The sequence below is a fragment of the Prunus avium genome, chromosome 4 (assembly GCF_965620075.1).
Source record: "Prunus avium chromosome 4, drPruAviu1.hap1.1, whole genome shotgun sequence".
NCBI lineage: Eukaryota > Viridiplantae > Streptophyta > Magnoliopsida > Rosales > Rosaceae > Prunus > Prunus avium.
Window position 1 is genome coordinate 9,519,551 of NC_142287.1, and position 23,182 is coordinate 9,542,732.

Genomic DNA, 23,182 nt, shown 5'->3' on the forward strand with positions numbered 1-23,182 from the left:
ACAAGTTTGGGGTTCCATCCGAAATCAATATGTGTGAGAAATTGGACAATTCAAGTTCAACGACAGTTCGGTCCTAATTGGAGTGGTTGGTGTATTCCATACTTCTAGTGATTGGATTTCACTCAAAACTCCCCAAATGACTCCTCCCACCATATTATGTTGTTGCCCAGGTTTTGGGCTCGATTCGCAGTCAATAGGTATGAGAAATTGGACAATTCAAGTTCAACGGCAGTTCATTCCTAATTGGAGTGGTTGGTGTATTCCATACTTCTAGAGATTGGATTTCACTCAAAACTCACCAAGTGACTCCTCCCACCATATTATGATGTTGCCCAAGTTTTGGGCTTGATCCGAAGTCAATAGGTGTTCCAAATTGGACAATTCAAGTTCAACGGCAGTTCATTCCTAATTGGAGTGGTTGGTGTATTCCATACTTCTAGAGATTGGATTTCACTCAAAACTCACCAAGTGACTCCTCCCACCATATTATGATGTTGCCCAAGTTTTCGGCTCGATCCGAAATCAATAGGTGTTCCAAATTGGACAATTCAAGTTCAACGGCGGTTCGTTCCTATTTGGAGTGGTTGGTGTATTCCATACTTCTAGCGATTGGATTTCACTCAAAACTCACCAAATGACTCCTCCCACCATATTATGATGTTGCCCAAGTTTTGGGCTCGATCCGAAATCAATAGGTGTGAGAAATTGGACAATTCAAGTTCAACGGCAGTTCGTTCCTAATTGGAGTGGTTGGTGTATTCCATACTTCTAGCGATTGGATTTCACTCAAAACTCACCAAATGACTCCTCCCACCACATTATGTTGTTGCCCAAGTTTTGGGCTCGACCCGAAATCAATACGTGTTCCAAATTGGACAATTCAAGTTCAACGGCGGTTCGTTCCTAATTGGAGTGGTTGGTGTATTCCATACTTCTAGCGATTGGATTTCACTTAAAACTCACCAAATGACTCCTCCCACCATATTACGATGTTGCCCAAGTTTTTGGCTCGATCCGAAATCAATAGGTGTTCCAAATTGGACAATTCAAGTTCAACGGCAGTTCGTTCCTAATTGGAGTGGTTGGCGTATTCCATACTTCTCGCGATTGGATTTCACTCAAAACTCACCAAATGACTCCTCCCACCACATTATGTTGTTGCCCAAGTTTTGGGCTCGATCCGAAGTCAGTAGGTGTGAGAAACTGGACAATTCAAGTTCAACGGCGGTTCGTTCCTAATTGGAGTGGTTGGTGTATTCCATACTTCTAGCGATTGGATTTCACTTAAAACTCACCAAATGACTCCTCCCACCATATTACGATGTTGCCCAAGTTTTCGGCTCGATCCGAAATCAATAGGTGTTCCAAATTGGACAATTCAAGTTCAACGGCAGTTCATTCCTAATTGGAGTGGTTGGTGTATTCCATACTTCTAGAGATTGGATTTCACTCAAAACTCACCAAGTGACTCCTCCCACCATATTATGATGTTGCCCAAGTTTTCGGCTCGATCCGAAATCAATAGGTGTTCCAAATTGGACAATTCAAGTTCAACGGCAGTTCGTTCCTAACTGGAGTGGTTGGTGTATTCCATACTTCTAGCGATTGGATTTCACTCAAAACTCACCAAATGACTCCTCCCACCATATTATGTTGTTGCCCAAGTTTTGGGCTCGATCCGAAATCAATAGGTGTTCCAAATTGGACAATTCAAGATCAACGTCAGTTCGTTCCGAATTGGAGTGGTTGGTGTATTCCATACTTCTAGCGATTGGATTTCACTCAAAACTCACCAAATGACTCCTCAAACCATATTATGATGTTGCCCAAGTTTTGGGCTCGATCCGAAATCAATAGGTGTCAAAAATTGGACAATTCAAACTGAACGGCAGTTCGTTCCTAATTGGAGTGGTTGGTGCATTTCATACTTCTAGCGATTGGATTTCACTCAAAACTCACCAAATGACTCCTCCCACCATATTATCATGTTGCCCAAGTTTGGGGTTCGATCCGAAATCAATAGGTGTGAGAAATTGCACAATTCAAGTTCAACGGCAGTTCGTTCCTAATGGGAGTGGTTGGTGTATTCCATACTTCTATGGATTGGATTTCACTCAAAACTCACCAAATGACTCCTCCCACCATATTATGATGTTGCCGAAATTTTGGGCTCGATCCGAAATCAATAGGTGTTCCAAATTGGACAATTCAAGTTCAGTGGCAGTTCGTTCCTAATTGGAGTGGTTGGTGTATTCCATACTTCTAGAGATTGGATTTCACTCAAAACTCACCAAATGACTCCTCCCACCATATTATGATGTTGCACAAGTTTGGGGTTCGATCCGAAATCAATAGGTGTGAGAAATTGCACAGTTCAAGTTCAACGGCAGTTCGTTCCTAATTGGAGTGGTTGGTGTATTCCATACTTCTACCCACTGGATTTCACTCAAAACTCAACAAATGACTCCTACCACCATATTATGACGTTGCCCAAGTTTGGGGCTCGATCCGAAATCAATAGGTGTGAGAAATTGGACAATTCAAGTTCAACGGCAATTCGTTCCTAATTGGAGTGGTTGGTGTATTCCATACTTCTAGCGATTGGATTTCAATCATAACTCACCCAATGACTCCTCCCACCATATTATGATGTTGCCCAAGTTTTGGGCCCGATCCCAAATCAATAGGTGTGAGAAATTGGACAATCCAAGTTCAATGGCAGTTCGTTCCTAATTGGAGTGGTTGGTGTATTCCATACTTCTTGCTATTGGATTTCAGTCAAAACTCACCAAATGACTCCTCCCACCATATTACGATGTTGCCCAAGTTTGGGTCTCGATCCGAAATCAATACGTGTTCCAAATTGGAAAATTCAAGTCCAACGGCAGTTCGTTCCTAATTGGAGTGGTTGGTGTATTCCATACTTCTACCGACTGGATTTCACTCAAAACTCACCAAATGACTCCTCCCACCATATTATGATGTTGCCCAAATTTTGGGCTCGATTCGAAAACAATAGGTGTTCCAAATTGGACAATTCAAGTTCAACGGCAATACGTTCCTAACTGGAGTGGTTGGTGTATTCCAAACTTCTAGCGATTGGATTTCACTCAAAACTCACCAAATGACTCCTCCCACCATATTATGATGTTGCCCAAGTTTTGGGCTCGATCCGAAACCAATAGGGGTGAGAAATTGGACAATTCAATTTCAACGGCAGTTCGTTCCTAATTGGAGTGGTTGGTGTATTCCACCCTTCTAGCGATTGGATTTTACTCAAAACTCACCAAATGACTCCTCAAACCATATTGTGATGTTGCCCAAGTTTTGGGCTCAATCCGAAATCAATATGTGTTCCAAATTGGACAATTCAAGTTCAACGGCAGTTCGTTCCTAATTGGAGTGGTTGGTGTATTCCATACTTCTAGCGATTGGATTTCACTCAAAACTCACCAAATGACTCCTCCCACCATATTATGTTGCTGCCCAAGTTTTGGGCTCCATCCGAAATCAATAGGTGTTCCAAATTGGACAATTCAAGTTCAACGGCAGTTCGTTCCTAATTGGAGTGGTTGGTGTATTCCATACTTCTAGCGATTGAATTTCACTCAAAACTCACCAAATGACTCCTCCCACCATATTATGTTGTTGCCCAAGTTTTGTGCTCGATCCGAAATCAATAGGTGTTCCAAATTGGACAATTCAAGTTCAACGGCAGTTCGTTCCTAATTGGAGTGGTTGGTGTATTCCATACTTCTAGCGATTGGATTTCACTCAAAACTCACCAAATGACTCCTCCCACCACATTATGTTGTTGCCCAAGTTTTGGGCTCGATCCGAAGTCAGCAGGTGTTCAAAATTGGACAATTCAAGTTCAACGGCGGTTCGTTCCTAATTGGAGTGGTTGGTATATTCCATACTTCTAGCGATTGGATTTCACTTAAAACTCACCAAATGACTCCTCCCACCATATTATGATGTTGCCCAAGTTTGGGGCTCGATCCGAAATCAATAGGTGTTCCAAATTGGACAATTCAAGTTCAACGGCAGTTCGTTCCTAATTGGAGTGGTTGGTGTATTCCATACTCCAAGCGATTGAATTTCACTCAAAACTCACCAAATGACTCCTCCCACCATATTATGATGTTGCCCAAGTTTTGGGATCGATCCGAAATCAATTGGTGTGAGAAATTGGACAATTCAAGTTCAACGACAGTTCGTTCCAAATTGGAGTGGTTGGTGAATTCCATACTTCTAGCGATTGGAGTTCACTCAAAACTCACCAAATGGGGAAACGGTAGTGTTTGCTCTGAAGTTTTGACGACACTATCTTTATGGGGAAACGTGCTAGACATTTAAGGATCTTAAGAGTTGAAGTATCTGTTCACCCAGAGGGAACTGAACTTGAGGCAAAGGAGATGGCTAGAGTTATGAAAGACTATGAGGGAATTATCGAGCATCACCCAGGGAGAGTAAATATGGTAGCTGATATCCTCAGCAGGAAGTTCTCGGGATCGGTACCTCATTTTCGAGGGAGGTGTCTGCCATAGTTGGTGGAAAGGAGGAAATTGAGAGTTGGGCTAGGTATGGATGATCAAGGAGCACTGTTAGCTACTCTCAATGTGAAACCAGTGCTAGTGGAGCGATTAAGTAAAGCTCAGTCTCAAGATCCACTAGTTCGTATACTGAGATTAGAGGTTGAGAATGGCACCAGGACATATTACTCAGTAAGGAATGATAGGACTTTGATGGTAGGAACAAGATTGTATGTTCCTGAGGATGAGACCTTAAAAAGGGAAATTCTTGAGGAGGCCCATTGCTCGGCCTTTGCCATGTACCTTGGCCACACCAAGATGTATCGTACTCTGAGAGCATTATTGGTGGCCTTTCTGGAAGAAACAGATTGCAGAGTACGTCGGTAGGTGTTTAATTTGTCGGCCAGTCAAGGCAGAGTGGCAGAAACCATTCGGATTGTTGCAACCACTTTCGATTCCCGAGTGGAAATGGGAGCACATTACTATGAATTTTGTGTTCAAACTTCCTCGAACAAAGGACAAGGATGATGGAATATGAGTAATTGTGGATCGACTCACTAAGTCAGCTCACTTTCTGCCGATGAGAGCAAACTATACCTTGAATAAGTTGGCCAAGATTTTTATTGATGAGATAGTGAGACTCCATGGAGCATCAGTATCCATTATTTCCGATAGAGGTCCTCGGTTCACGTCCCGTTTTTGGATGAAGTTACAGGAGGCATTTGAGACCCAGCTGCAGTTCGGAACTGCGTTCCACCCCCAGACAGATGGTCAGTCTAAAAGGATGATTCAGACTTTAGAAAAAATGTTGAGAGCTTGTGCATTGCAGTTTCGGGGTAACTGGGATGAGAAATTGCCACTCATGGAGTTTGTCTATAATAACAGTTTTCAGGAGAGTATAGGAATGTCACCATTTGATGCCTTGTACGGGAAACATTGTAGAACGCCTTTGTATTGGGATGAAGTGGGCGAGCACAAGTTACGGGTATCTGGGGATGTTGAAAGGACAATGAAACATGTAGAAACAATTAGAGAAATGCTCAAGGTGGCCCAAGAAAGACAAAAGAGTCATGCAAATAACAGGAGGAAAGATCTTCAGTTTGAGGTTGGTGACTGGGTATTTTTTTGAAATTGTCGCCTTGGAAAGGCATAGTGAGATTTGGGAAACGAGGAAAACTAAGCCATCACTATGTTGGGCTATATGAGAATGTTTAGCGTGTGGGCCCAGTAGCTTACAGACTGGACTTCCAGCAGATCTTTCCCGTCTACATGACGTATTTCACGTATCCATGCTCCGAAAGTATATTTCAGACCCATCCCATGTCTTGGAAGAACAACCCATAAAGTGGAAGGATGATTTAAGTTATGTGGAGCAGCCTGTTCAGATTATGGATCGGAAGATGCAACTGCTTCGATCTAGAGAGATTCCACTAGTGAAGGTCTTGTGGAGGAGTCACGATGTGGAAGAGGCCACTTGGGGACCTGAAGAACAGGTGCTGGCTCAGTATACTTACCTCTTCGAGTGACAGGTACGTAAATTTCGAGGACGAAATTTTCATAAGGGGGGTAGATTGTAACAACCCAAACCTTAATTATTATTTAACTATTAATTTAATGAAGGAAAAGACTAAACTACCCTCGGAATAATTTATTAGGTTTTAAGTTGACTTTTTGATCGAGAAAGAATTTGGAAAATCCACTTGTACCATTGCATAGAGCACGACAAAACGAGTCCGTAGACACGTAATGGGCTCAATTCCGAGTCGTATTGAAGATAATACGATCAAAATACGAAAAAGGGCAAAATTGAAATTTTGGAAAAAAAAATCATATTTTAAAATCAGACCCTCCCTTTCTCTCTCCTCACTCTCTCTTCTTCCTCGCGACATCTTCCCCCCTCTGGTTTTCCAGCCGACATCACCCCTCCTCCCAGCCACCACCAGCGACGCCGGCCAGCCCAGATCAGACTGGCGACTCCCCAGCCTCCTTGCTCGACGTCCTCCCCCGCCGCCTGCCGCCACGAATCGCTGGAGAGAACCAGAAAATCGCGGCAGATTTTCTCCGATTTTCAAATCCCTCAAACTCCCTCCTCCGGCCACCAAATCGGACGAATTAGGTATGGTTTTTCGACTGATTCTCATGCTCTAGCTGATGGTTGGGTAGGATTGGAGAGATTTTGAGGATTAAGAGGTTAATTTTCAAGTTAAGTTTCTGCCGAGCTTAGGATGCCGGAATCAGTCACTTCCGGTCACTTTTTGGCCTTAGTCCAAGAACAAAAGTGGTTGCAAATTTGGTGTTTTACCTAGACTAGGAGTTTGGGCCGGCGGTTTAGAGATTTTCCGGTCGCCGGAAATTGTTAGGCACACCCACGCGCGGCCGGCGCGTGGGCCAGGTAGCAGGGCCCATTCTTGGTCCCAGAACGATCCTCGTGTCCTCACGAGCGCGCAGGTTTTCGCGGATCTCAATTCGGATAACGTTTGAACCCCGAACGGATCTCGCATAGTGTGCATTTTTCGGGTTCAATACGTTCGGACCGTTGGATCATAGCCAAACTGGAGGATGTTGATCTAGGTATTTTAATGATCGTGTAGGATTCGACGGATCGTCAATCGGAGTCCCGGATACTCCGAAAAAGCCAACCCTAGGACTAGGTTTACGGAAAATCATTCATTAGTCCGATCGTACAATTGTGAGCAATCCGACCATCCGATCGAGACCAAACTCTTGGGACATGTGTCCTAGGCCTATTGGAACCTCTAGGAACGATCGGATCGAAATTCTGAGGTCGTGGACCCCACGGGGTCCCGAGTTGACTTTTGGGGATTTTATCGCTTTTGAGTCCCTAGGTACTTTTAAATCGTGTCCACTGAGAGGAAAGTGAGTGTGGACATAGGAATGACCTTTAAAGTGATGCACGCATTTTTAGGAGCCGGGGGTCAGGGTTTTTAATTTAATATTATATTACTGAGCAGAGTTTTTAATAAAATATTATGATGGTTATACAGGCACCCGGGCACCAGGTGACCCGCAGGAGGGACCTTCAAAGGGTCCAGCTAGCTCAGAGTATCTGTGAGTGGACTGTTTGTTTTATAAACGTTTTATGCATTTTAATTTCATTATTTGATCTTGAATAAGTTTTACTGAATACAGCTTTCCTAGCATGACTTGATAGATTTAAATATTTCTGTTTATTTATGTGCTGCCTAGTGGAACATTTAAAAAGGGATTTGGAAAGTTAGAACTGAGGTATTATCAGATTAAATGGCAGCAGGATTTAAGGAATAGTTTTATAAGTAGTTTTATAAACTTTAATCTTTTTCAAGAATTATATATATATATATATATATACATTTATTTTAAGCCACCATAGGTACCCAAGGTTGCCTTCAGTATAATAAATGTTGCCTCGGAAATAAAGTTGCCTTCGGAATAAAATTATGTTGCCTTCGGTTATACTGATGTCGACGGACATCCAGTTGCCTTCGGGTAAGTCAGCATGCTAGACACCGCCCCACGATTTTCGGGAACGCCCAAACCGTGGGTGTGAGGAATGCGGATCAGGCCGACCAAGTGTCCCCTGAATTCTGCTAGGATTGCGGATCAGGCCGACCAAGTGTCCCCTGAATTCTGCTAGGATTGCGGATCAGGCCGACTAAGTGTCCCCTGAATTCTGCTAGGATTGCGGATCAGGCCGACCAAGTGTCCCCTGAATTCTGCTAGGATTGCGGCTTGGGTTGACTTTGTGTTTCCCGAGGTCTGCTAGGACGTGTCACTCCGGTGGCACGAGAATGGAATTGACGGATTATAAAGGAATTGACGGAAATTAAAGGAATTGACGGATTATAAGGAATTGACGGATTACTAAATGGGTACACCTAGGTGGTAGATTTAAAAGTTGATTTCAATGCTTTCAAGGATTTAACGTTTTAATCAAGTGTGTGATTGTTTATATATATATATATATATATACACGCTTGCATTGATTTCTGTACGTATATTTATATAAGACTTAATGTTTGATTAAGTGTATGATTGGCTCTTAGATATAAATAGAAATGCATTGATTTTAGTACGAGTATAAATAAGAAAATGATATAGTTTTATAACTGTTTTTACAGAGGGGTTAGTATGTTCTAATACTATTTTCTAACGCTTTGTTTTTGGTCCACTCACCCTTTTAATGTTTTGCGCCCCCAGGCAGTAAGCGTGCACAATGAGCCACCATCGGGCCGAGTTCATCTTCCGCCAGCCTCCTTGACAAAGTAGGGTTTTGTTTAATTATTTTATACTTGTAACCTAATCTGTGTAGAGCTCTGATATTGCCCTAGAACACTTGTCTAACTGTTAGTATGTAAATTTTTGTATGCTGGCAGTTGGTGTATATTATTTTATATGCATGTCTGATAGGTGTAAGTTTGGGATTGGTCTAATTGCAGGGGAGACTCTGCTAATTTTTTGGCAGAAGTCAAACCCCAGTTTTATGTTGAAAGTTGACTGGAAAGGGCAATTAGGTCACTTGTGCCCGGCACTTGCCAGGTGTCGGACACAAACAGGGTCCGGCTCGGATTCCAAAGTGGAATTTGGGTCGGGTCCTGTCAACTTGGTATCAGAGCATTAGGTTAACTTCCTGTAGACTCCGCACTATAGGTGCATCTCGGTTTTAAGGAATGTCACTTCTTTTGACAGGATTATGGGCCCTAAGCGTGGTGGCACTAGGACAGGGGCTAGACAATTGTCCCGACTTCAGGAATAGAATCCCTCGCCCGAGCTAGAGGAATTTTCTATTTTTGCACCGGTACTCGAACCGGTAGAACAGTCATTTGTTGGAGTCGTTGACTCAGGCCCTATCCAGAACTGGGCCATCCGGAGATTCTTCTCCGAGCTACGTAAATCAGGTTAAAAGGTTAGGGGTCACTGATTTTGAGGGCGATGGTGACCCACCAGTAGCTGAGGAGTGGATATAGTGGATAGAGTGGATTATGGAGGTGTTGGCCGTTCCACAGGATCACAGGGTGACCCTGGCCACTTTCTTTTTGGCCAGAAATGTTAGATATTTGTGAGAATCAATCAGGAGGAGATATCTGAACCCAACAACCATTAAATGGTTGGATTTCAGAGCAGAGTTTGTTGTGTAGTTCTATCCACTCGCATATCAGAGTATGCAGATGGAAGAGTTTCTGCAGCTAAAACAGAGTGGGATGACGGTAATGGAGTACGAACAGAAGTTTCACGAGTTATCTAAGTATTGTACTCCATTGGTAGATATTGAAAGGAAGAAGTGTCAACTGTTTACAAAAAGGTTGAAGGCTTCCATTCGAGACATTAAGATTAACCAGTGGCTGACCAATTTTGGAGATTTGGTCTTGTCTGCCTCACTGATTGGAAGCAGCCAGATGATGGTCCGAGCACGGGGTGATTTCCGTAGGCGATAGTTTGAGATGGGTGGTCCCTGTCAGGGGTCATCCAAGGGGGGGCAGTTTTAGTTCTGGATCATCTAGTGGCCGCAGTTATGAAGGTTTTCGACCTGGAGTTGTTCTAATGGAGTATCAAACCAGAGTGGTAGTTCTGGGAACCGCTCTGGAAGTGGTGCAGCTAGAGGTGCTGAGAAACGTATTCCTGGAGGCAAATCTAATTTTCCCTGGAGATAGTGGACTTAGATGTCATTTTGGGGATGGATTGGTTAGCCAAACACTATGCCTCTGTAGGTTGTTTTCGGAAAGAGATCATGTTCCGTAGTCTCGGAAGACCTGAGGGGACGTTTAGGTGAACACTGAGTCCTTTCATCTTGCCTCATTTCAGCTATGATGGCAAGACAGTTGCTCAGGAAAGGATGTTCAGGATACTTGGTGCACATTATCGATACCCGGGATAATGGATTGAGGTTGGAGGATATTCCAGTGGTACAGGAATAGCCAGATGTGCTTTCAGAGGATCTCAAGGTTTACCACCTCACAGGGAGATTAAGTTCACTATTGAGCTCGTTCCGGGTACGAATCCCATTTCTCAGGCGCCGTACAGAATGGCACCAGCAGAGGAAAGGGAGTTAAAGACTTAGTTACAGGAGCTGGTGGATAAGGGTTTCATCCAACCCAGTTTCTCTCCATGGGGTGCTCCAGTTTTAGTGTTGGGTAGAAGGATGGCACCATGAGATTGTGTAGTGACTACAGGCAGTTGAATAAGGTCACAGTAAAGAATTGGTATCCGTTACCACGAATAGATGATTTGTTTGATCAGCTGAAGGGTGCCAAGGTAATTGCTAAGATTGATCTGATATCTAAATATCATTAGTTACCGATCAGAGAGGAAGTTGTGCCTAAGATAGCTTTTCGGACAAGGTTTGGGCACTATGAGTTCCTGGTGATGCTATTTGGATTTACCAAAGCGCTAGCTGCGTTTATGGATCTCATGAACAGAGTGTTCCGACGTTGCTTGGATCACTTTGTGATTGTGTTCATAGACCATATCTTGGTATACTCCACAAGTCAAAAAGCGCACATATACACTTGGAAGGTGTGCTGAAGACTTTGAGGCAGAAATAGTTGTGTGCCAAGTTCAGCAAGTGTCAGTTTTGGTTGGACAGAGTGAGCTTCTTGGGGCACGTGTTTTCTGCAGAAGGTATTTTTGTGGATCTCTAGAAAGTTGAGGCAGTAGTGTATTGGCCACGACCAACCAATGTTACTGAGATATGGAGTTTCCTGGGGTTAACAGGTTACTTTCGTCGCTTTGTGGAGGGTTTCTCTACTATAGCGACAACTCTCACTCGTTTGACAAGAAAATGCGTCAATTGGAATGGTCAGATGAGTGTGAAGAGAGTTTTCACTCAAAACGTGTATTCCATACTTCTAGCGATTGGATTTCACTCAAAACTCACCAAATGACTCCTCCCACCACATTATGTTGTTGCCCAAGTTTTGGGCTCGATCCGAAGTCAGCAGGTGTTCAAAATTGGACAATTCAAGTTCAACGGCGGTTCGTTCCTAATTGGAGTGGTTGGTATATTCCATACTTCTAGCGATTGGATTTCACTTAAAACTCACCAAATGACTCCTCCCACCATATTATGATGTTGCCCAAGTTTGGGGCTCGATCCGAAATCAATAGGTGTTCCAAATTGGACAATTCAAGTTCAACGGCAGTTCGTTCCTAATTGGAGTGGTTGGTGTATTCCATACTCCAAGCGATTGAATTTCACTCAAAACTCACCAAATGACTCCTCCCACCATATTATGATGTTGCCCAAGTTTTGGGATCGATCCGAAATCAATTGGTGTGAGAAATTGGACAATTCAAGTTCAACGACAGTTCGTTCCAAATTGGAGTGGTTGGTGAATTCCATACTTCTAGCGATTGGAGTTCACTCAAAACTCACCAAATGGGGAAACGGTAGTGTTTGCTCTGAAGTTTTGACGACACTATCTTTATGGGGAAACGTGCTAGACATTTAAGGATCTTAAGAGTTGAAGTATCTGTTCACCCAGAGGGAACTGAACTTGAGGCAAAGGAGATGGCTAGAGTTATGAAAGACTATGAGGGAATTATCGAGCATCACCCAGGGAGAGTAAATATGGTAGCTGATATCCTCAGCAGGAAGTTCTCGGGATCGGTACCTCATTTTCGAGGGAGGTGTCTGCCATAGTTGGTGGAAAGGAGGAAATTGAGAGTTGGGCTAGGTATGGATGATCAAGGAGCACTGTTAGCTACTCTCAATGTGAAACCAGTGCTAGTGGAGCGATTAAGTAAAGCTCAGTCTCAAGATCCACTAGTTCGTATACTGAGATTAGAGGTTGAGAATGGCACCAGGACATATTACTCAGTAAGGAATGATAGGACTTTGATGGTAGGAACAAGATTGTATGTTCCTGAGGATGAGACCTTAAAAAGGGAAATTCTTGAGGAGGCCCATTGCTCGGCCTTTGCCATGTACCTTGGCCACACCAAGATGTATCGTACTCTGAGAGCATTATTGGTGGCCTTTCTGGAAGAAACAGATTGCAGAGTACGTCGGTAGGTGTTTAATTTGTCGGCCAGTCAAGGCAGAGTGGCAGAAACCATTCGGATTGTTGCAACCACTTTCGATTCCCGAGTGGAAATGGGAGCACATTACTATGAATTTTGTGTTCAAACTTCCTCGAACAAAGGACAAGGATGATGGAATATGAGTAATTGTGGATCGACTCACTAAGTCAGCTCACTTTCTGCCGATGAGAGCAAACTATACCTTGAATAAGTTGGCCAAGATTTTTATTGATGAGATAGTGAGACTCCATGGAGCATCAGTATCCATTATTTCCGATAGAGGTCCTCGGTTCACGTCCCGTTTTTGGATGAAGTTACAGGAGGCATTTGAGACCCAGCTGCAGTTCGGAACTGCGTTCCACCCCCAGACAGATGGTCAGTCTAAAAGGATGATTCAGACTTTAGAAAAAATGTTGAGAGCTTGTGCATTGCAGTTTCGGGGTAACTGGGATGAGAAATTGCCACTCATGGAGTTTGTCTATAATAACAGTTTTCAGGAGAGTATAGGAATGTCACCATTTGATGCCTTGTACGGGAAACATTGTAGAACGCCTTTGTATTGGGATGAAGTGGGCGAGCACAAGTTACGGGTATCTGGGGATGTTGAAAGGACAATGAAACATGTAGAAACAATTAGAGAAATGCTCAAGGTGGCCCAAGAAAGACAAAAGAGTCATGCAAATAACAGGAGGAAAGATCTTCAGTTTGAGGTTGGTGACTGGGTATTTTTTTGAAATTGTCGCCTTGGAAAGGCATAGTGAGATTTGGGAAACGAGGAAAACTAAGCCATCACTATGTTGGGCTATATGAGAATGTTTAGCGTGTGGGCCCAGTAGCTTACAGACTGGACTTCCAGCAGATCTTTCCCGTCTACATGACGTATTTCACGTATCCATGCTCCGAAAGTATATTTCAGACCCATCCCATGTCTTGGAAGAACAACCCATAAAGTGGAAGGATGATTTAAGTTATGTGGAGCAGCCTGTTCAGATTATGGATCGGAAGATGCAACTGCTTCGATCTAGAGAGATTCCACTAGTGAAGGTCTTGTGGAGGAGTCACGATGTGGAAGAGGCCACTTGGGGACCTGAAGAATAGGTGCTGGCTCAGTATACTTACCTCTTCGAGTGACAGGTACGTAAATTTCGAGGACGAAATTTTCATAAGGGGGGTAGATTGTAACAACCCAAACCTTAATTATTATTTAACTATTAATTTAATGAAGGAAAAGACTAAACTACCCTCGGAATAATTTATTAGGTTTTAAGTTGACTTTTTGATCGAGAAAGAATTTGGAAAATCCACTTGTACCATTGCATAGAGCACGACAAAACGAGTCCGTAGACACGTAATGGGCTCAATTCCGAGTCGTATTGAAGATAATACGATCAAAATACGAAAAAGGGCAAAATTGAAATTTTGGAAAAAAAAATCATATTTTAAAATCAGACCCTCCCTTTCTCTCTCCTCACTCTCTCTTCTTCCTCGCGACATCTTCCCCCCTCTGGTTTTCCAGCCGACATCACCCCTCCTCCCAGCCACCACCAGCGACGCCGGCCAGCCCAGATCAGACTGGCGACTCCCCAGCCTCCTTGCTCGACGTCCTCCCCCGCCGCCTGCCGCCACGAATCGCTGGAGAGAACCAGAAAATCGCGGCAGATTTTCTCCGATTTTCAAATCCCTCAAACTCCCTCCTCCGGCCACCAAATCGGACGAATTAGGTATGGTTTTTCGACTGATTCTCATGCTCTAGCTGATGGTTGGGTAGGATTGGAGAGATTTTGAGGATTAAGAGGTTAATTTTCAAGTTAAGTTTCTGCCGAGCTTAGGATGCCGGAATCAGTCACTTCCGGTCACTTTTTGGCCTTAGTCCAAGAACAAAAGTGGTTGCAAATTTGGTGTTTTACCTAGACTAGGAGTTTGGGCCGGCGGTTTAGAGATTTTCCGGTCGCCGGAAATTGTTAGGCACACCCACGCGCGGCCGGCGCGTGGGCCAGGTAGCAGAGCCCATTCTTGGTCCCAGAACGATCCTCGTGTCCTCACGAGCGCGCAGGTTTTCGCGGATCTCAATTCGGATAACGTTTGAACCCCGAACGGATCTCGCATAGTGTGCATTTTTCGGGTTCAATACGTTCGGACCGTTGGATCATAGCCAAACTGGAGGATGTTGATCTAGGTATTTTAATGATCGTGTAGGATTCGACGGATCGTCAATCGGAGTCCCGGATACTCCGAAAAAGCCAACCCTAGGACTAGGTTTACGGAAAATCATTCATTAGTCCGATCGTACAATTGTGAGCAATCCGACCATCCGATCGAGACCAAACTCTTGGGACATGTGTCCTAGGCCTATTGGAACCTCTAGGAACGATCGGATCGAAATTCTGAGGTCGTGGACCCCACGGGGTCCCGAGTTGACTTTTGGGGATTTTATCGCTTTTGAGTCCCTAGGTACTTTTAAATCGTGTCCACTGAGAGGAAAGTGAGTGTGGACATAGGAATGACCTTTAAAGTGATGCACGCATTTTTAGGAGCCGGGGGTCAGGGTTTTTAATTTAATATTATATTACTGAGCAGAGTTTTTAATAAAATATTATGATGGTTATACAGGCACCCGGGCACCAGGTGACCCGCAGGAGGGACCTTCAAAGGGTCCAGCTAGCTCAGAGTATCTGTGAGTGGACTGTTTGTTTTATAAACGTTTTATGCATTTTAATTTCATTATTTGATCTTGAATAAGTTTTACTGAATACAGCTTTCCTAGCATGACTTGATAGATTTAAATATTTCTGTTTATTTATGTGCTGCCTAGTGGAACATTTAAAAAGGGATTTGGAAAGTTAGAACTGAGGTATTATCAGATTAAATGGCAGCAGGATTTAAGGAATAGTTTTATAAGTAGTTTTATAAACTTTAATCTTTTTCAAGAATTATATATATATATATATATATACATTTATTTTAAGCCACCATAGGTACCCAAGGTTGCCTTCAGTATAATAAATGTTGCCTCGGAAATAAAGTTGCCTTCGGAATAAAATTATGTTGCCTTCGGTTATACTGATGTCGACGGACATCCAGTTGCCTTCGGGTAAGTCAGCATGCTAGACACCGCCCCACGATTTTCGGGAACGCCCAAACCGTGGGTGTGAGGAATGCGGATCAGGCCGACCAAGTGTCCCCTGAATTCTGCTAGGATTGCGGATCAGGCCGACCAAGTGTCCCCTGAATTCTGCTAGGATTGCGGATCAGGCCGACTAAGTGTCCCCTGAATTCTGCTAGGATTGCGGATCAGGCCGACCAAGTGTCCCCTGAATTCTGCTAGGATTGCGGCTTGGGTTGACTTTGTGTTTCCCGAGGTCTGCTAGGACGTGTCACTCCGGTGGCACGAGAATGGAATTGACGGATTATAAAGGAATTGACGGAAATTAAAGGAATTGACGGATTATAAGGAATTGACGGATTACTAAATGGGTACACCTAGGTGGTAGATTTAAAAGTTGATTTCAATGCTTTCAAGGATTTAACGTTTTAATCAAGTGTGTGATTGTTTATATATATATATACACGCTTGCATTGATTTCTGTACGTATATTTATATAAGACTTAATGTTTGATTAAGTGTATGATTGGCTCTTAGATATAAATAGAAATGCATTGATTTTAGTACGAGTATAAATAAGAAAATGATATAGTTTTATAACTGTTTTTACAGAGGGGTTAGTATGTTCTAATACTATTTTCTAACGCTTTGTTTTTGGTCCACTCACCCTTTTAATGTTTTGCGCCCCCAGGCAGTAAGCGTGCACAATGAGCCACCATCGGGCCGAGTTCATCTTCCGCCAGCTTCCTTGACAAAGTAGGGTTTTGTTTAATTATTTTATACTTGTAACCTAATCTGTGTAGAGCTCTGATATTGCCCTAGAACACTTGTCTAACTGTTAGTATGTAAATTTTTGTATGCTGGCAGTTGGTGTATATTATTTTATATGCATGTCTGATAGGTGTAAGTTTGGGATTGGTCTAATTGCAGGGGAGACTCTGCTAATTTTTCGGCAGAAGTCAAACCCCAGTTTTATGTTGAAAGTTGACTGGAAAGGGCAATTAGGTCACTTGTGCCCGGCACTTGCCAGGTGTCGGACACAAACAGGGTCCGGCTCGGATTCCAAAGTGGAATTTGGGTCGGGTCCTGTCAAAATGACTACTCCCACCATATTTTGATGTTGCCCAAGTTTTGGACTCGATCCGAAATCAATAGGTGTGAGAAATTGGACAATTCAAGTTCAACGGCAGTTCGTTCCTAATTGGAGTGGTTGGTGTATTCCATACTTCTAGCGATTGGATTTCACTCAAAACTCACTAAATGACTCCTACCACCATATTATGTTGTTCCCCAAGTTTTGGTCTCGATCCGAAATCAATAGGTGTTCAAAATTGGACAATTCAAGTTCAACGGCAGTTCGTTCCTCATTGGAGTGGTTGTTGTATTCCATACTTCTAGCGTTTGGATTTCACTCAAAACTCACCAAATGACTCCTCCCACCATATTATGATGTTGCCCAAGTTTTGGGCTCGATCCGAAATCAATAGGTGTTCCAAATTGGACAATTCAAGTTCAACGGCAGTTCGTTCCTAATTGGAGTGGTTGGTGTATTCCATAGTTCTAGCGATTGGATTTCACTCAAAACTCACCAAATGACTCCTCCCACCATATTATGATGTTACCCAAGTTTTGGGCTCGATCCGAACTCAATAGGTGTGGGAAATTGGACAATTCAAGTTCAACGGCAGTTCGTTCCTAATTGGAGTGGTTGGTGTATTCCATACTTCTAGCAATTGGATTTCACTCAAAACTCCCCAAATGACTCCTCCCACCATATTATGATGTTGCCCAAGTTTTGGGCTCGATCCGAAATCAATAGGTGTGAGAAATTGGACAATTCAAGTTCAACGGCAGTTCGTTCCTAATTGGAGTGGTTGGTGTATTCCGTACTTCTAGCGATTGAATTTCACTCAAAACTCACCAAATGACTCCTCCCACCATATTATGATGTTGCCCAAGTTTTGGAATCGATCCGAAATCAATAGGTGTGAGAAATTGGACAATTCAAGTTCAACGGCAGTTCGTTCCTAATTGGAGTGGTTGGTGTATTTTATACTTCTAGCGATTGGACTTCACTCAAAACACACCAAATGACTCCTCCCACCATAGTATGATGTTGCCCAAATTTGGGGCTCGATCCGAAATCAATAGGTGTGAGAAATTGGACAATTCAAGTTCAACGTCAGTTCGTTCCTAATTGGAGTGTTTGGTGTATTCCATACTCCTAGCGATTGGATTTCACTCAAAACTCACCAAATGACTCCTCCCACCATATTATGATGTTGCCAAAGTTTTGGGCTCGATCCGAAATCAATAGGTGTGAGAAATTGGAAAATTCAAGTTCATCGGCAGTTCGTTCCTAATTGGAGTTTTGGTGTATTCCATACTTCTAGCGATTGGTGTTCACTCAAAACTCAACAAATGACTCCTCCCACCATATGATGATGTTGCCCAAGTTTTGGACTCGATCCGAAATCAATAGGTGTTCCAAATTGGACAGTTCAAGTTCAACGGCAGTTCGTTCCTAATTGGAGTGGTTGGTGTATTCCATACTTCTAGCGATTGGATTTCACTCAAAACTCACCAAATGACTCCTCCCACCATATTATGATGTTGCCCAAGTTTTGGGCTCGATCCGAAATCAATAGGTGTTCCAAATTGGACAATTCAAGTTCAACGGCAGTTCGTTCCTAATTGGAGTGGTTGGTGTATTCCATACTTCTAGCGATTGAATTTCACTTAAAACTCACCAAATGACTCCTCCCACCATATTATGATGTTGCCCAAGTTTTGGAATCGATCCGAAATCAATAGGTGTTCCAAATTGGACAATTCAAGTTCAACGGCAGTTCGTTCCTAATTGGAGTGGTTGGTGTATTCCATACTTCTAGCGATTGGATTTGACTCAAAACTCACCAAACGACTCCTCCCACCATATTATGTTGTTGCCCAAGTTTTGGACTCGATCCGAAATCAATAGGAGTGAGAAATTGGACAATTCAAGTTCAACGACAGTTCGTTCCAAATTGGAGTGGTTGGTGTATTCCATACTTCTAGCGATTGGAGTTCACTCAAAACTCACCAAATGACTCCTCCCACGATATTATGATGTTGCCCAAGTTTTGGAATCGATCCGAAATCAATAGGTGTTCCAAATTGGACATTCAAGTTCAACGGCAGTTCGTTCCTAATTGGAGTGGTTGGTGTATTCCAAACGTCTATCAATTGGATTTCACTCAAAACTCACCAAATGACTCCTCCCACCATATTATGATGTTGCCCAAGTTTTGGACTCGATCCGAAATCAATAGGTGTTCCAAACTGGACAATTCAAGTTCAACGGCAGTTCGTTCCTAATTGGAGTGGTTGGTGTATTCCATACTTCTAGCGATTGGATTTCACTCAAAACTCACGAAATGACTCCTCCCACCATATTATGCTGTTGCCCAAGTTTTGTACTCGATCCGAAATCAATAGGTGTTCCAAATTGGACAATTCAAGTTCAACGGCAGTTCGTTCCTAATTGGAGTGGTTGGTGTATTCCATACTTCTAGCGATTGGATTTCACTCAAAACTCACCAAATGACTCCTCCCACCATATTATGTTGTTGCACAAGTTTGGGGTTCCATCAGAAATCAATAGGTGTTCCAAATCGGACAATTCAAGTTCAACGGCAGGTCGTTCCTAATTGGAATGGTTGGTGTATTCCATACTTCTAGCGATTGGATTTCACTCAAAACTCACCAAATGACTCCTCCCACCATATTATGATGTTGCCCAAGTTTTGGGCTCAATCCGAAATCAATAGGTGTTCCAAATTGGACAATTCAAGTTCAACGGCAGTTCGTTCCTAATTGGAGTGGTTGGTGTATTCCACACTTCTAGTGATTGGATTTGACTCAAAACTCACCAAACGACTCCTCCCACCATATTATGATGTTGCCCAAGTTTTGGACTCGATCCGAAATCAATAGGTGTGAGAAATTGGACAATTCAAGTTCAACGGCAGTTCGTTCCTAATTGGAGTGGTTGGTGTATTCCACACTTCTAGCGATTGGATTTCACTCAAAACTCACCAAATGACTCCTCCCACCATATTATGATGTTGCCCATGTTTTGGGCTCGATCCGAAATCAATAGGTGTTCCAAATTGGACAACTCAAGTTCAACGGCAGTTCGTTCCTAATTGGAGTGGTTGGTGTATTCCATACTTCTAGCGATTAGATTTCACTCAAAACTCACCAAATGACTCGTTCCACCATATTATGATGTTGCCCAAGTTTTGGACTCGATCCGAAATCAATAGGTGTGAGAAATTGGACAATTCAAGTTCAACGGCAGTTCGTTCCTAATTGGAGTGGTTGGTGTATTCCATACTTCTAGCGATTGGATTTCACTCAAAATTCACTAAATGACTCCTCCCACCATATTATGTTGTTCCCCAAGTTTTGGTCTCGATCCGAAATCAATAGGTGTTCCAAATTGGACAATTCAAGTTCAACGACAGTTCGTTCCTAATTGGAGTGGTTGGTGTATTCCATACTTCTAGCGATTGGATTTCACTCAAAACTCACCAAATGACTCCTCCCACCATATTATGATGTTGCCCAAGTTTTGGGCTCGATCCGAAATCAATAGGTCTGAGAAATTGGACAATTCAAGTTCAACGGCAGTTCGTTCCTAATTGGAGTGGTTGGTGTATTCCATACTTCTAGCGATTGGATTTCACTCAAAACTCACCAAATGACTCCTCCCACCATATTATGATGTTGCACAAGTTTGGGGTTCCATCCGAAATCAATAGGTGTTCCAAATTGGACAATTCAAGTTCAACGGCAGGTCGTTCCTAATTGGAATGGTTGGTGTATTCCACACTTCTAGCAATTGGATTTCACTCAAAACACACCAAATGATTCCTCCCACCATATTATGATGTTGCCCAAGTTTTGGGCTCGATCCGAAATCAATAGGTGTTCCAAATTGGACAATTCAAGTTCACCGGCAGTTCGTTCCTAATTTGAGTGGTTGGTGTATTCCACATTTCTAGCGATTGGATTTCACTCAAAACTCACCAAATGACTTCTCCCACCATATTATGACGTTGCCCAAGTTTTGGGCTCGATCCGAAATCAATAGGTGTGAGAAATTGGACAATTGAAGTTCAACGGCAGTTCGTTCTTAGTTGGAGTGTTTGGTGTATTCCATACTCCTAGCGATTGGATTTCACTCAAAACTCACCAGATGACTCCTCCCACCATATTATGATGTTGCACAAGTTTGGGGTTCCATCCGAAATCAATAGGTGTTCCAAATTGGACAATTCAAGTTCAACGGCAGTTCGTTCCTAATTGGAGTGTTTGGTGTATTCCATACTTCTAGCGATTGGATTTCACTCAAAACTCACCAAATGACTCCTCCCACCATATTATGATGTTGCCCAAGTTTTGGGCTCAATCCGAAATCAATAGGTGTTCCAAATTGGACAATTCAAGTTCAACGGCAGTTCGTTCCTAATTGGAGTGGTTGGTGTATTCCATACTTCTAGCGATTGGATTTCACTCAAAACTCACCAAATGACTCCTCCCACCATATTATGATGTTACCCAAGGTTGGGGCTTGATCCGAACTCAGTACGTGTGAGAATTGTACAATTCAAGTTCAACGGCAGTTCGTTCCTAATTGGAGTGGTTGGTGTATTCCACACTTCTAGCGATTGGATTTCACTCAAAACTCAACAAATGACTCCTCCCACCATATTATGATGTTGCACAAGTTTGGGGTTCCATCCGAAATAAATAGGTGTTCCAAATAGGACAATTCAAGTTCAACGGCAGGTCGTTCCTAATTGGAATGGTTGGAGTATTCCATACTTCTAGCGATTGGATTTCACTCAAAACTCACCAAATGACTCCTCCCACCATATTATGATATTGCCCAAGTTTTGGGCTCGATCCGAAATCAATAGGTGTTCCAAATTGGACAACTCAAGTTCAACGGCAGTTCGTTCCTAATTGGAGTGGTTGGTGTATTCCATACTTCTAGCAATTGGATTTCACTAAAAACTCACAAATGACTCCTCCCACCATTTTATGATGTTGCCCAAGTTTTGGGCTCGATCCGAAATCAATACGTGTGAGAAATTGGACAACTCAAGTTCAACGGCAGTTCGTTCCTAATTGGAGTGGTTGGTGTATTCCATACTTCTAGCGATTGGATTTCACTCAAAACTCAGCACATGACTCCTCCCACCATATTATGATGTTGCCCAAGTTTTGGGCTCGATCCGAAATCAAAAGGTGTTCCAAATTGGACAACTCATGTTCAACGGCAGTTCATTCCAAATTGGAGTGGTTGGTGTATTCCACACTTCTAGCGATTGGATTTCACTCAAAACTCACAAATGACTCCTCCCACCATATTATGATATTGCCCAAGTTTTGGGCTCGATCCAAAATCAATAGGTGTTCCAAATTGGACAATCCAAGTTCAACGGCAGTGCGTTCCTAATTGGAGTGGTTGGTGTATTCCGTACTTCTAGCGATTGGATTTCACTCAAAACTCACCAAATGACTCCTTCCACCATATTATGATGTTGCCCAAGTTTTGGGCTCGATCCGAAATCAATAGGTGTGAGAAATTGGACAATTCAAGTTCAACGGCAGTTCGTTCCTAATTGGAGTGGTTGGTGTATTCCATACTTCTAGCGATTGGATTTCACTCAAAACTCACCAAATGACTCCTCCCACCATAATATGATGTTGCCCAAGTTTTGGGCTCGATCCGAACTCAATAGGTGTGAGAAATTGGACAATTTAAGTTCAACGGCAGTTCGTTCCTAATTGGAGTGGTTGGTGTATTCCATACTTCTAGCGATTGGATTTCACTCAAAACTCACCAAATGACTTCTCGCACCATATTATGATGTTGCACAAGTTTGGGGTTCCATCCGAAATCAATAGGTGTGAGAAATTGGACAATTCAAGTTCAACGGCAGTTCGTTCCTAATTGGAGTGGTTGGTGTATTACATACTTCTAGCGATTGGATTTCACTCAAAACTCACCAAATGACTCCTCCCACCATATTATGATGTTGCCCAAGTTTTGGGCTCGATCCGGAATCAATAGGTGTTCCAAATTGGACAATTCAAGTTCAACGGCAGTTCATTCCTAATTGGAGTGGTTGGTGTATTCCATACTTCTAGCGATTGGATTTCACTCAAAACTCACCAAAAGACTCCTCCCACCATATTATGATGTTGCCCAAGCTTTGGGCTCGATCCGAAATCAATAGGTGTGAGAAATTGGACAATTCAAGTTCAACGGCAGTTCGTTCCTAGTTGGAGTGGTTGGTGTATTCCATACTTCTAGCGATTGGATTTCACTCAAAACTCCCTAAATGACTCCTCCCACCATATTATGATGTTGCCCAAGTTTTGGTCTCGAACCGAAATCAATAGGTGTTCCAAATTGGACAATTCAAGTTCAACGGCAGTTCATTCCTAATTGGAGTGGTTGGTGTATTCCATA

General features: G+C 42.9%; 2 protein-coding genes and 2 long non-coding RNA genes across 4 annotated transcripts; all 4 read left to right on the forward strand.

Moving 5' to 3' along the window:
• Nucleotides 1-4,586: 4,586 nt before the first annotated feature.
• On the forward strand, nucleotides 4,587-6,061 carry LOC148294753 (uncharacterized). The gene is made up of 3 exons (XM_088251854.1): nucleotides 4,587-4,910; nucleotides 5,365-5,652; nucleotides 5,774-6,061. The coding sequence occupies exons 1-3, from the start codon at nucleotides 4,587-4,589 to the stop codon at nucleotides 6,059-6,061; spliced, it is 900 nt and encodes a 299-aa protein (XP_088107980.1).
• A 324-nt stretch (nucleotides 6,062-6,385) lies between these two features.
• Nucleotides 6,386-8,936, forward strand: LOC110750041 (uncharacterized). Its single transcript, XR_015835466.1, has 3 exons — nucleotides 6,386-6,651; nucleotides 7,541-7,604; nucleotides 8,733-8,936. It is a non-coding gene; the product is annotated as an uncharacterized LOC110750041 (long non-coding RNA).
• A 3,271-nt stretch (nucleotides 8,937-12,207) lies between these two features.
• LOC148294754 (uncharacterized) lies at nucleotides 12,208-13,649 on the forward strand. The gene is made up of 3 exons (XM_088251855.1): nucleotides 12,208-12,531; nucleotides 12,986-13,273; nucleotides 13,395-13,649. The coding sequence occupies exons 1-3, from the start codon at nucleotides 12,208-12,210 to the stop codon at nucleotides 13,647-13,649; spliced, it is 867 nt and encodes a 288-aa protein (XP_088107981.1).
• A 359-nt stretch (nucleotides 13,650-14,008) lies between these two features.
• LOC148294755 (uncharacterized) lies at nucleotides 14,009-16,539 on the forward strand. Its single transcript, XR_015835021.1, has 3 exons — nucleotides 14,009-14,272; nucleotides 15,162-15,225; nucleotides 16,346-16,539. It is a non-coding gene; the product is annotated as an uncharacterized LOC148294755 (long non-coding RNA).
• The last annotated feature ends 6,643 nt before the right edge of the window (nucleotides 16,540-23,182 follow it).

Excerpts from the sequence above, each read along its gene's own strand:
- LOC148294754 (XM_088251855.1), top strand. The coding sequence starts at position 12,208 with ATGGATGATCAAGGAGCACTGTTAGCTACTCTCAATGTGAAACCAGTG. Across the intron at positions 12,532-12,985 it reads TGGAAGAAACAGATTGCAGA|TTTCGGGGTAACTGGGATGA; the intron begins GTACGTCGGTAG and ends TGTGCATTGCAG. Across the intron at positions 13,274-13,394 it reads AGTTTGAGGTTGGTGACTGG|ACTGGACTTCCAGCAGATCT; the intron begins GTATTTTTTTGA and ends AGTAGCTTACAG.
- LOC148294753 (XM_088251854.1), top strand. The coding sequence starts at position 4,587 with ATGGATGATCAAGGAGCACTGTTAGCTACTCTCAATGTGAAACCAGTG. Across the intron at positions 4,911-5,364 it reads TGGAAGAAACAGATTGCAGA|TTTCGGGGTAACTGGGATGA; the intron begins GTACGTCGGTAG and ends TGTGCATTGCAG. Across the intron at positions 5,653-5,773 it reads AGTTTGAGGTTGGTGACTGG|ACTGGACTTCCAGCAGATCT; the intron begins GTATTTTTTTGA and ends AGTAGCTTACAG.